This window comes from Patagioenas fasciata, chromosome 2 (genome assembly GCF_037038585.1).
Source record: "Patagioenas fasciata isolate bPatFas1 chromosome 2, bPatFas1.hap1, whole genome shotgun sequence".
NCBI classification, from domain to species: Eukaryota; Metazoa; Chordata; class Aves; order Columbiformes; family Columbidae; genus Patagioenas; species Patagioenas fasciata.
In genome coordinates this window covers 148,806,220-148,820,556 of record NC_092521.1, presented here as the reverse complement: position 1 = coordinate 148,820,556, position 14,337 = coordinate 148,806,220, and the positions used below count along the sequence as shown (strand labels likewise).

Here is a 14,337-nt window from a genome sequence, read left to right as displayed (position 1 = left end):
ACAGGATGCAATTCATCCAGCCTACTTTAAACATCTACCTTCAGTGCTCAAAGACTCTGCTAACTATATCGATAACATCTCTGCTCACTGCATATGAGTTTAGGCTGACAAACGTGGATATGGATGTTGGCACAGTTAGATGAATTGTGTCCTTTGTATATTTTATTTTTTTTTTTTTACTTGTAAATTTGCCTGCAGGCTATACCCATGACTGTAGCTCATAGCAAAGTCATTTTAGACTCTGTCCACTTTCAATGCTCAGTGTCCCTTCCAGCAGTACCAGTGATCAACCCATCATGAATCAGCTAAGCTTTCACAAAGCAATAACCATGTTGCTCAGTCGCCTTTTGCTTTCCTTCACCAAATACTAATCTCCTCTTTCTCTGTTATTTTTTACTTCTTGATAGCATACATTTTATTCAAACTGAATTTTTCATGGGATGTCCAGGCAGCTACTGACATGTTTAGAGGGCACTGGAGCAGATAGTGATCTTTGCCTACTAGAGGTCACCAGGTGGTTGCTCTTAACTTTTTCAATTTATAATCTATCCCCCTACAATTCTGTGGTTTTCCTAGTGCAACTTTCTTACTATTAAGTATGTTGATTTAAATATTTTTCCATACAGAAGCCTGCCACAGTTATTTGCTTTGTATTCTTCTGTCATTTCCAAAGTATTCTTGTTTCACATACCTGCAGAAATGCACTCATTTCCAACATAATAAGCTGCAGGTTATAGAGAGCACCAAAGAGATATAACATTGAAGCTTCATAATTTCATTCACACCTGTTTATTATTTTCTTCTTGTGCCACTCATCTGTGCTCATCAACACCAGTACAACAGCTTCCCCACTGGGACCTACAACTGAAATTGCAGACCCATTAAATGTCTTTTTGTTATCCTCATAGTAGTGACCTCCAGCTTGATTTCTCCCTCCCAACCATTTCCCCTGCAGCTTTCCTTCCCTCTAGATTTTCTGGGATAACACCACCTCCTTGCTATAATCCAGGGCTCTCTGCCAATTTTTTGTGGTTTAACGACAGTTGGCAACCAAGCCCCACGCAAGCACTTGCTCATTCCCTTTGCTCCCTGTGGGATGGCATACAGAAATGGAGGACCAAAGAGAGAAATCTCATGGGTTGAGATAAGAACAGTTTAATATTTGAAATACCTGCAGTGGAAGCTCTTAGCTACATTTAGCTGGTATCTTTATCTCTGAAAACTCTACCAGTGTATTCAGTGCTAACTACAGCAGCTCTTATTACATGCACACCATATGGGCAAGATAACTACAATATGAATAGTAATAACTAAACTTTCCTGAAGATTTTAGGGAAAAAATACAAAAAAAGTGAAATAGTGTTTAACATAGATGCGATTGATAAAATAATACATTATTTTACTGTCAACTCTAGATAAAAATGATACCTCAATCTTGGTTGCCAAGAGGTAAATTCAAGAAGACTGCATAGGCTTATTAAAGTCATTGTGAGGATGATAAAATTGTAATCAAAGATGTACCAGCAGAATGTTGCTGAACTCATCCTAGTTCAAAAGACAACAGCACAAACCACTACAAGAAAACAGTGTAAACTTATGTCAGTTCAAGATCTGTCTCTGAATCTAACTTGCAATATTTATATGGTACACTACCTATTAAAATATTATTGTTATTGAAATAGAGAAATAAAAATACCTTCAAAGAAAATACATATTAAAGAAAAAAAAAAAAAAACCAAAAACCAAACCAACAAAACAAACAAAACAAACAACAACTTGAAAATACTGTGAAGGATTCCCTAATAAAATACCAGAAGTGTACCCAAGTGAAGTTGCCTGCACTGTCCAGTAAAATCTGACAGACTTAAGGTTTGCTGTTTCCCTTGCTGCTTCCAAATATCTATAGTTAAATGTGAAAATCAAATATGTTTTATCTTCCTAAGCAGCTTGGTTTTACTACATGTTCTTGATTTACAGGTGATGTAAAATCATATTCAGTTATTCCATTAAAAGAACAGAAACTGACCCCTCATGTCCTCTATAATTCAAGCCATCAGGAGAAATCTAGGACCCCCATGAGAAAAGCGGTGTTGCTGCCTGGAGAGCTGTAGCACAGGGAGGGTTTTCCCAGCTCCACAGTTGCCAAGCTCCATTGGGGATACCAGCGACAGCCACCAAAACAGATTTCATGAGCTTCACTCTCTGACATTTCACAACATGACTCACTAATTCATGAGTGGTTTATTACAGAAATAACTGCACTTGTGGCCTGGAGAGCACAAACTTTAGAAAGCTTCATAAAAAAAAAAAAACCCAAAACATAAACCCTCAGCTGCTTCTTGTGTTATCTACTATTAATAAAGTTTTGAGAGCTCTCCAGAGAGTGGGAGGAGAGAGATGCCCATATCCCAAAGACCCACGAATTACTAATTAGGTTAATAATATGACAAACTGTCTTACCTCCTAGTTATGAATTAAATAGCCTGATCACATACAAGCTAAGGTCAGCAGTGAATAAAGCCCTCAAATTAGTTATTTTCACTCCCTGTTCTTACCTTCCTTAGCCAAACACAGCCAGATCAGCAAAACCATTTGGAAGAGGAAATAAACATTAGTTCAACTGAATAAAAAGTTGAGTTTTACACCTCAGCGATTTCAAAGTCACGTTAAGTAACTTGGAAACCCTACCATGCCATAACACAACCTCCCTGAAGAATGGCAGAAACCATTTGTGTAGACATTTTTATTGTGGCAGGGATTTAATGTGCCATTGTCCTCAACTTTCCTTTTAACAAGGTTATTTAATTTATGATTTGGAGGTAAAAACAGTTTGTAGTGTTGTCATTAGCATAATTAATCATATCCCGCTCTCCAGGAAGTGGACATTTGTCATGTGGGACTCCTGTACACATTAACTCTGTCATTCTTTTGATCTCGGAATAACCTTTGGAGTTGTTCCAGATATCTAATAATAGTAATGCCATTGTAAAATCTCAGTTACTAAGAAACAGCAGACCATACAGCATAAAAAGCACTTGGAACCTGTCTTTATCCTTTGTTGGTATGCTATAAGCCACACTGCAGCACCGATTACTTATGGTAACAAAATTTGCAAGTATAGCCAAAGCAAAATATTTATCAGAGAGTTAGGACAGAAATAGATCTTTCTTTTCCTGCTAAATGGATTTAGGAGTCTTAAAGTTGTAGAAAAGTTTGCATCTTGTCCTGGATTGACAGGATGACTTAAAGTTACTGGGCTTTATCAAGATAGCATTTTTAAAGTGTTTAGTGACTAGATTCTACTTGTTCATGATCAATCTTAAGGTTGAAAAGTGTCACATGAAAGAAAGAAGTATGTCTGTGCTAATGTCAGTGGCCTATAGTAAAAGGACTGATGTTAAAGTCCTGTTTAGCTTGAAAGTAAACCATAGATTTATTGAAAGCAATATTATTTTATTTAGTAGAAGTGGAAGAAACAAACAAACAAACAAACAAAAACCTCCCAAAACCAAACCAGAATTATCATTCGGTGTTCCACTAATAGCAAGAGAAGAGAGCGCTGCAGAGCTGCAGTGATTCTTAAATCCTTACATGCTTTAGAAAACAAACCAACCAACCAAACCAAAACACCTAAATTCCCCAAATGTTCTACACCAAAAGAAAAAAATGTTTCCATCACAATTTACTACTACACAGCTCTCCTTGGGAGCTTAACTTCACTCACAATTCTTTGGGGTGGAGAGAGGAGACTAATGACAGCAGCATATTACTGACAGCAGTGGTAAAAATTCAGGGCTTCCATTAAAAGTGAAGGCCCAGCAGAGTGAACACATAAGAAGAATTGCTTAGGGAGTGAACTTTTAAAGGAACCAAGTTCAGCAGTAAGAATAATGGGACATTTCCAGAATGAACACTGTGCTCACTGCTGTTGTTTTAGTTGTGCAGGATTCATCCCACCCCATTCTTTCATGCTACAGAGATCATGCACTTGATTTTGGCACCCCATCAAATGCAACTCCTAAAATGGGGGAATACAGAACTAGGCATCAATGATCAGGCACCAAACTGAAACTAAAAGCAAAGCAGAATAGAAATAAGACAAGTCTCAAAATTCCAATCAGTAGTTCATGGCTCATCTGAGCCAAATCAGCATCAAAATATTGCTGATCAAGAAGAGAAAACCCTTGTACTGAAGTCACCCCATAATGCTGCATCTTTTTTATCATTCTGACTGCAAATCAACCATTTAATATCAGCCTTTATCCACATTTGTCCATCTCTTGTATTCTTCTGGTTTGGTAGCAAAATGTAGGTCATGACGCAGAGCATGATAAAAACGTCTGTTCCAGCTCTTACTCTTGTTGAGACACTTGCTACAATTTTTCCCTAATATTTTTATCATACCCTACATACTTAGATTTCATGTGGGACATGGGCATTCCCTAATCCTGGCCAGCTGGGCAGCCATAGCATGAGAAGGAGAAACAAACCTTGATCGGGGCAGGTCAGGATAAGTCCCTGGTGATGGTGACCCCTACTTCGGTTTGCTTGTCCTCCAGGCAGAGTACCACCAGCCAGAGTTCATGAACTTGCTGGACACATTCGAGGACCAGAGGATGCTGTGAGTGTGTTCTCTGTGATTCTGTCATCTGCCTCCCTGTTTTCATTTTGTTAACCATTACTCCTCCTCCTCCTTCTTTTTCTCATTTGTTGTCTTCCCCGTAATTTCATTTTTTCCTCTGTTCTCCTCTTTGTCTTTCAAGGAGATGGAGCAGAAGGGGCCAATTGCTGTTCCTAGTGCAGGAGATTTGTGCAAGGAGAAGCCAGCAGCAGTGGGAGGGAAAGCCCCAGCCACAAGCCACAGCCCAGAGCTACAAGACCAGGAGCCTGAGCTATGCTGTACCCCCCCATCTCAACCCACAGAGGCAGTAAGAGGAACAGCACAGTATGGTTGCAGACACCGTACCACACCAAAGCAGCACATTACTAGTGGTTTGTCTTACAGGTGACAAGTTATGTATTTCCAGCAGCACTTCTTATCTTTGGATAGTAAATCTTATGCCCTCATGCAGGCCCCAAATTTCCCTCCTTGTTTTGGCACCAGCAGTAGCTCCACAAGTGCAACTGCTCCAGATGCACACACAGACAAAAGATTTCTAGGGGAAAAATACCTAAATAGAAAATGATTAATGTTATGAAGTCATATACACTGGGAGTTTTTTATAACAGTTCAACTTGAGTAGCTGGAGGTTTTTCAGCATATTGATATTTTGCAATTTTCTTTTCATGGAAAGCAAAATTTCCTATATAAATGCTGCAGTTTATCTCTTGACATATATTGGGGAGGGGGGGAAAGTATTTTGAATAGCTGCAAGAAACTCTTCTCGTATTACTCAACGTAAATGGTTAGAAAGCCACTTACCCCCAGTTGCCACAGTAATTTCACGTAGAAAATGACCATAAAATGGAAAATCGAAGGACAGATTCACTCTCTGAAAGGAACAACACCAGAAAATAAAATCAATATTGTGCAGAAAGGTAAGAGAAAACAAAATGAACAGTCCTCTCCTTCAAACACCTGTATCATTGTTTTTTATTTTTCGCTGGAATCTTGCTATTCTTAATTTGGAATTGCCAATAGCTAACTGAAAACAACCCTGTATAGCACTTAGACACCTGAAAGCAGTGGATCTTTGTAACTGAAGACTTTAGAAAATAAAATACATCAACAGACATTATAACTTTGTCATAATAATGTCACTAATAAAGATTTGTAGAGTTTTTCCTAAAAAGCTCTTCTAGCCTCCTCCTTAAGAGGATCCATCAATATTTAAGGCCTTAGCAATAACTAAGTTCTATATGATGGCCACTGCCTTGCCTACAGGTGGTTTTCTCCTCTGCCAAATGCTCCTTCAAATTCAAGTGCTCTCCCTGACACCCTACTGCTATCTGGGTGCTTATCTGATGAAGGCTGGTCACTGGAAGGCAATTCCTCCATCAATTCCACTTGACATTAGTTCCCAAACCTCTCTATGCTGTTAACTAGGAGCTGAAATGTTTTGTAAAGAAATATTCAACAGTAATATTAAGAAATGCTACTTAAGGTACTTACTACAAAATAAAAAAGGAAAAAAAAAAATCTTTTCCCCCCTGCTGTGAGCCTATAGGTGACTGTTGTCTATCAGCTGAATTCACAGCAGAGAACTGTAATTTGGAGACTCTTCACCTCACCTAAGCTCTCCATAAAGCACCAATCAAATGCAAACTCATTTTCCCTCTCTGCCCATGGTTCTCGCCCACCTATTCCACTCCTTTCCCAAAGCTCACTGATTATTGTGGCCACCCATTATCCTCACCCAGCGTGCCACCTGGTTCAACTCTGAACAAATTAGTAGCCATGACAGAAAGAAGTGCTGAAAACTCAGTACGGTCTTCTCACTGTTTAAATGTAATATCCCATTAAAAATGCATCACTTCCGTAATGGTCCAAAGTCCAAACAGGAACTGGGTATGCAGCCCATTATTATCTGTTATTTGGGAGGAGTTACTACAGTAAAAATTCGTGTGAAGATGGGTTGTTGGTGACTGTCCCTCAATCCTAACCTTTGATGTCTCCACTTAAGAAAAGGTTCCTACATTAAAAAAAACCCAAACAACACAAAACAAAGAAACCTACAACAAAACTAAACTAAAGCCCCCACAAAACAACAACAAAACCCAACCAAACAAAAACAAAAACCAAAAGCAACAACAACAAAACCCAACAAAAATATTATTTTCCCTACCATTATTTCTATCCTGGCTTTATTATTATTTTCGGATTATATCCAAGTATTTGTTCTCTCATGAAGATTCATATTTACATCCACCAGAAATGCTTAAAGAATTATTTAGCATGAAATTAACAGCTGAAGATTTACAGTAACTTTAAATTAGATTTTCTTTCCACTCAAGTGGAAGTCAGAATTTTGACAGAATTTATTAGCACTTTTTTGTTTGTTTTTAATTAGAATGCAAAATCCATTTGCATTGTGTTAATTAGACTGAGTAGGTTCTAATGACCTTTTCTGTATATATATATAAATATGGATATACAACTGAACATTTCTAATCAAAATGGCATAAGCAAAAGACAGGTCATGAATTAACCTAAACAAATCATTGTTTTCCATGTTATGAAGTTCTTGCTGCTGAGGTGTATGCTATGTTTATGTATGCCCTCCATTTAAATTAAGTCCTTGCTCTACCAAACACTGTTAAAAACATGATTTTCTGACCAAACCTTCCCTCTTTCCTTTATACAGTATTGTTCGTTTTACCTATTAGGTAATAACATGATAAGCATTAACCCATTTCAAAAGACAACTATGTCACCTTAACACTCTTCTAAATTGCTATGACATTAATATTAGTATAAAGATGTTTGCAATAAAAATGTTTGTTTCTATCCCCTGTCAAGCCAGATATACCTCTCCTATTCACTTCAATCAAAAGTGATGCCTTAAGTTCTGGCAAGGTAAAAATGTTTAATATAGACAAGTGTTTAACCTGATACTGTAATAAAGAATCAAAAGATTTAACGACTGTTTTAAAGTGTAATGTTGTAACAGCCACTAGAAAGAAAAGTGGTTTTACTTCTGCCACCAGTAAGCATTTCTCCTTTTTCAGGAAGAACACCAGAATTTTCAAACCACTGGAATAAAAATGATTTCTCCAAGCATGAATGATAGAATGACCAGACAGGAAAGGGAATTGAGCTTCACAAGTATGAGGTGACCCTGTATCTAATTCAGTGTTTGAGTTATCAGCTATTAGATATCTAACCTAAACACACCAAGCATCCAAGCCACACCTGAAGTTTTATTATAAAAAAATCGTGATAATATACTGAAAAAGAAAAACAAACCCACAACCCACTATTAGTGATATAAATCCTGTAGTAGGAGGCATTTTAATTGCTCCATTAATATTTATGTGTTCCTTTCCCCAAACAATGACTATGCTTTTTATAGAGCCAAACCATCCCATGGATCTTTATTACTTTTTCCTGTAGAAGCAAAACCAATTGGCAGCTTCTGGGAACTCTTAGGATTACGTGCTTCCAAATGAAGAAAAACACACAAATTCAGCATTCAAATTTAGTATTCAAAGAATCCCAGACATGATTAGAAAAATTCATTAATACTTAGTAGATAGTAATTTAACTCCTTGTTCTACTGTCAAATTGGAGAATAATATTTTGAAATTATCAGCACATAAATCATTAAGTCACAGAAAGATGTGCAAAATGCTCTTTTTAGAAGTGTAATGGCAAATATTATCTGTATGGAAGAGATTGCTGCTTAGTTACATATGATCTGCTCAGAACATATGACTCTACAGTTGTTACACAGTTATAGAGAATACTTTTTTTTTTTTAAAATAACTTTGTTGCATATTACACATGGGTGTTGTTTGCTTGGACACATACAAGAAATCAATTATAGAGCCATAAATAAAATATAAAGCCTTACAGGATGACTCACTGGTATTTTTCATCCTTCAGGCAGGACATAAAACTAATCTCTGAACGAGAGGTTTCTAAAACAGCATGCAGACATGGCTGCAGCCACTTGAGGTCACAGTGCAAGGTATTTGTGTAAGTATGAAAAGAGATGGATATCAGCATGCTAAATTGGGACCACAGCATTCTCTGACAGAACTGACAAAAAGGCAGAGCGGGCACTTGTTTTGGGGAGAAAGAGTTGAAGACCTCCTGCTGCTGAGCTCCCCTCTGCCATTCTGAATGGTCCCCCACATAGATCCCACACTCAAACCAAAAGCATAATTTCATTTTAAACCTCTGGTTCAACAGCTTCAACAAAATGTCCCCTTGGAATTGACATTTTTAAGTGTATAATCTCAGGGATCCAACTGGAAATGAAAGTGCTCAGAACAAAGGCATGGAAGGGTGCAGTCTTCACTAATCATTAAATAATAGGTTAAAATTTCTCAAAAGAACTTCACTAACATTTAGGTCCCAAGCCTCAAAAATTACTTATATTAGGGAAAAATGTTTTACCTCATATAGGTATTTTTAGTTCCTTTATTACATTTTTTGTGTGTTTCCATTCTCTCCCTCAACACAGAGCACCAGGATTCCAGATGAAGAAGGCAAGGGAGACAATACAGGTTCTTACTTTTAGGTACCTCGAGGCTTTTTTCTTGTTAGAAACAAATTGTCCTAAGAAAATAGCTGATACAGTGTTTTATTAAATCTACCCCAAAGGTATATAACTGCCAGAACCCTCTGCATTTGCATTATCCCTGGCTCCTTACAGTCTTTTTGACTATGAAGAATATGTTTTATGTATTGGACTCTGTTAGTCACATGTAGTGGATTTATCACTCCATTCTGCTCTTTGTATTCTGAGCTAAATACCACAGTATTTCTTCTTGCTGCTTACATTCCTCAGAGCCAGTCACCTGGCTGGTGCCAGGGAGATAACAGATAAACTGAGAGAAATGATGAAATAAACTTGGCTTTTCTCTGAGTTTTAAAACTGTTAAACACACCTGCATCTTTAAAAACTGTACAACTTTTAAATAAGGCATTAACTAAAATTTATTTTTAAATGGGGAAAAACAATGGACATTTTGTAGGAGATAGGCTGGTGAATGGATGAAACAAGAATCTCATAAACCACAATTCTGAGTTGTAATTTTCTCTATTCTATTTGTGCTAATATTGGCTCTTCTGTGTATGCAATTTCCAGCCACAGCAGAGATCCAAGAATCTACAAATCATGCAGTATTCAATTTCACTTCTAAGCGAGTATGACCATTATTTTCACACCCATTTTACCATGCAGTATGATTACAATAAGTTAAACAAGACTGGTATTTACATGATATTTATTTGTTGACACCCCAAAATTGTGATCCCTTCTATCACTTCTGTTACCTTATGACCTTCTCAGGAGTTTTATCAATTCTCCCCAAAACAAAAATAACTGAGACGCATTATACAAAATGGAAGTGCAAACACAGATATGCTCCATGGGAGACTGAAACTTCAGCAACTTAATCCTGACCCAGTTCTGTTGCTATTGAATTCAATTGTAAAATTCTCTCTGACTTCAGCAACACAACTAGTTTATTGTTTGATACCTTGTGAACCTTAAAAACAGAGGCAAATTTAATATATCTGTAAAGGCATCTCTGAAGGACTGTTATAGCAGGTAAAAACAGGCAACTTGGAATCATTTGATAGCAACACTGTGCAAACTTTCATAGCTTAACTAAAATTCGAAGGTAAAGCTCTGTGAACAGTAATCTCAATACTTAATAATACTACTGTGTTGTTCACTGATGAAAAATATCCACATCAGTCCATGAGGAAAAAGGCGTAATAACTTACTGCTGCTTGCCGATGGGTATTGGAAAGGATCCCATGAATCTTTACTTTGTCTTTCTCCATTTGATCTATATTGACCCACAGATCCCGGCTGGTAGAATCATATGGGCCATATGTCCTTGAAGTATAATAATTATGATCGGTATCCTCCTAAAAGGAGAAGAAAAAAAAAATAAATATTAGCATGGAAGACTGCTCCTGAGAGCAGCAGAAAAGGCTACACTGCATGTCAACAATGAAGAAAAAGGCACAGATTGTAAATGTGTTGTGGAAGACAGCTCTGCTCCTAACCATATGCAGTTAGCAAGGCAAACATTACTTCATGCAATCATCTTATATTATGACTATAATGTGCACTATTCTCATATCTCAATCATACAGTTCCTACAACTGCATCAGTAAAATCCATGGCAAAACGTTTGATGGCTTTCAAGGCAAGATGGCCAGTAAGTTCCTGTAACAACAGCCATGCTCTAACAAAGTCATAAGCAGGACTCTTAGCTAAAATATTAAAAAAATGTATTTTTAACATTTCTAAACATCATTTACTAGAATACCCTATATACAGATGCCCAAAGAACCCCTAATAGCTTTAGTCTTAAAATGCTATTTCATTTTATAACTCCAAAAGATTGGTTTATGGTACATTTGCCACTCAGAGACAAATACACATATATTTGTGGAAGAAATCTTCCCAGTTCATGTGGTCTTTAAAATTACAGTAGTTGCTGTCATGCTCACATCACAGCAAATTCAGAGGTAAAATACATGAGCCCTACATGTGTTGTGGGAGATTGTGCTAGTGGTCCATCAAGCTTGCACACATCCAATTCTACAATAAAGTCCATGGTTCAGAAGACAATCAAAGTCTTGGTAATGTCTATTTATTTCAATGTCAGACTCATTGTATGCCACTCAACCTCACTGCAATTAGTTTATACTTAAAATCATATACATTTAGCACAGTAAAAAAAGTTTAGTAAATGTTTAAAAACTTAAGTATAGGAAATTCCAAAATTTCTGTTGATGTCAGTAGCTTTGATGATCTGTACCTTTGTAAAAGATATCTAAGACAGTGAAAGGAAAGAAAAGGTGTATGGTCTGAGGTGAGATATGAAACACATCCTGGATTCCCAGTCTTCCTTAACTCTTCCCAAGGTATTGTAATCATAAAAGATTTAAATCAACAGCATTGACAACATTCTGCTGAATAACTACAAATAATACTTTTAAGGAAGTATGTGCTGTATTTCTCATTTTTTTCCTTTATTCCTTCTTCTCTGCATAAAACCAAAAATCAACAAAGCCTCAATGGTAATGTTTTAAAATTAGAATAAACTTAGAAAATAAACAGTGGCATACAAAATGGAAAGGGGGATTTAGAATTATCTCCAATGATGGAGAAGCTCCTCTCCTGCAGCACCTTCCATGTCCAGCAAGCAGGGTGGGACCACCCCTGCATCACACTGTGCTTCCATGCAGACCTGACATCCCCTCCACATGGCGCACTCCCTAGAACGTATGAAACCCATTCCTACTGACATGGTCCTGAGCTGAAGATACAGTTGGCAAGGGCTTATATGCTAGATTAAACTGTTCATGTTCTAGGTTAAATATATTGACCATAAATCCTGTTTCAGTTGGTTTTCATCCTACATTAACACCATTACTGATGTTTTACTTAAGCTGTTGCAGATACAATCTGGTTATTTTCTCCTTGACATTTTCTGTATCTTCTGCTGTACTTTATATGCCAGGATATACTTGCCCAGTAAATCTCAGTGACACTTTTGAAGCAACTTCTAGCAACTTCAGCAGCTCTAGTTTAGTCACACAAGTAAACATAATTTAAAGTATATTGTCAGGAAGATGACAAAAGCCAGCCTTACCAATTTTTTTGCTTCTTTAATGGTCAAAAGAAACAATTACTGTCATGTATACAAAGGACGTACAGTAAATCAAAAGCTTTTGACAACAAAGATGTATTGTCCTAGTCCAATTTATTATTCTGATAGAATTTCCATAGAAACGAAAAGTTGCATTTAAGGCATCACAAAGTCTAAGGGAAAGAGCTCTGAGAGACAAAGAAGAAGAAGTAATTACCAAAATAGCTTGTTTCAGATAAACACACAATACTTAAAGTATAGTTAAAACTGTGCAGAGTTTTGGCATTTCCAGTTTTTCATAACTAATAAAGCTATTCCACTTAGTTACTAATAGCTAAGGCACTACCTGCCCAGCTAGAAAGCTCTAACACTCAGCCTGGTTGGTTGCTCTGTAAGAATGCTTTACATGGTACATTGAGCTATGCTTGGAGCAGACTTACCATACATCTTGGAAATCACTCAGATTATAGCCTTCAGCTCAGCTATTTGAGGAATCACTGATGTATAAACAACCACCAAATTTTGTGTCAAAAAAGTCTTTTTTACTGTGTATTTCAAGTTAATTAACCTCAGATACTTCTGGAAGGAAAATTCTTTTTTACTTGGATGATAGAAAGAAAACAGAATTGCTCTTGGAAAAGCTTCATAACCTTCATGTAGATGAAATTTATGAATGTACCATTAATTATTTCTCTCTCACAGCCTATTTTTTTTTAACCCTATCTGTAAATTTACAGTATGACTACAAAAATGAACACACAGCTAAATACTACAGTTGGTCTGAGCAGCTCGGGAGCTCTTCGTAAGGTTAGGATCCATGCTTCTATTCCAAGTCTCTGCCTTCATAGTTTTTAACATGTGTTACTATGGAAATGAAATTGTTGGAGCTTCCATAAAATATTGCCCTACAGCTGGGAAATTTTTGGGTAGCAATAGATACCTATGAGTTTTTGTTCTGACAGACCTCTTTATGGGCTTCGGTTGATTAAACCAACTTCATAATACATTCCACCCATTACAAGTACTATATGCATAAGAAGATGGAAAAATGTTTCAGAAATTATGCTGAATTTGCATATAAACGAGTGAATTAAGAAAACAATTGTAATATTTCCATGACACACAGATGCAGACTTCTGCAGATAGGTAGAATTATCTTTCAATACAAGTATTAAGGAAACAAATTTACAGTATGTTTTAATGATGTAGAAGCATGTTACCGAATGAAAGAACATGCAGAAAAAGCAGAGAACATATCCATTACTACTTCAAGAAAATTTTTATTTTTTTGTTTTCCAGGTGTTTTGGAGAGATGAGTTATTTCGCACTGCTTCTCTAGATATACAATCCTGTCAAAATACTGCATATATATGAAGCAGAAAACATCTATTTTCTGTTGACAAGTACAGCTTTTAAGCAAAGGACTTTTCCAGAGATTTTTTTGCACGAGCTGTGGGGATTACTGTTGGCAACCTTTGTGAGCGTAAGGGCAATATTTATTAGAACTTTTCTCATAACTCTTCTCTATTGGGGAAATAAGTTATTTTTTACTTGAGGCACTCCTCGATGGTGAGATGCCATCTTATCACAGATTGTAAAGAAAATTAATTTCTTACAGTTTTCACAAGGGATATTGTCTGATGACACCTTGAATATATTCCCATACTTCTCCAACTACAACTGAATTTTCTCAGGAGTGCTGAACATATACACTGTTCATGAAATCTCAGCACAACCGAAGATTAAACTTTCTTTAAAGCCTTGTTGTTCAGAATTTTTGAAATTCAATGACTGAACATCCATTCCATACCTTACATATACAGATATTCCCAAATACAGTCCAAATATCACATACCCATTTCCTCAATAACAGCTGTCCCATAACAGTTTAAGGCTTCAAATGTGCCAGGCGAGCTGTCACAGTTAAGGTAGTATGATGTAACTGTGTGTGATATTTAAAAGTAACCATTACATTGTGTCTTTGAAATGCTTTCAAATTACTAACTGGGATTCTGGCCAAAGATGTACATTAAAATACTAATGAAACAGACATGA

At 36.7% G+C, this 14,337-nt stretch overlaps 1 protein-coding gene across 1 annotated transcript in view; it reads right to left on the bottom strand.

Moving 5' to 3' along the window:
• Positions 1-14,337, bottom strand: part of PLXDC2 (plexin domain containing 2) — a 270,768-nt gene that overhangs the window by 113,518 nt on the left and 142,913 nt on the right. Inside the window, exons 3-4 of the mRNA XM_065832450.2 lie at positions 10,400-10,546; positions 5,423-5,492 (exon numbers count right to left, since the gene is read on the bottom strand). Coding sequence (XP_065688522.1) covers positions 5,423-5,492; positions 10,400-10,546 — 217 coding nt within the window. The remainder of the gene's footprint in view (positions 1-5,422; positions 5,493-10,399; positions 10,547-14,337) is intronic.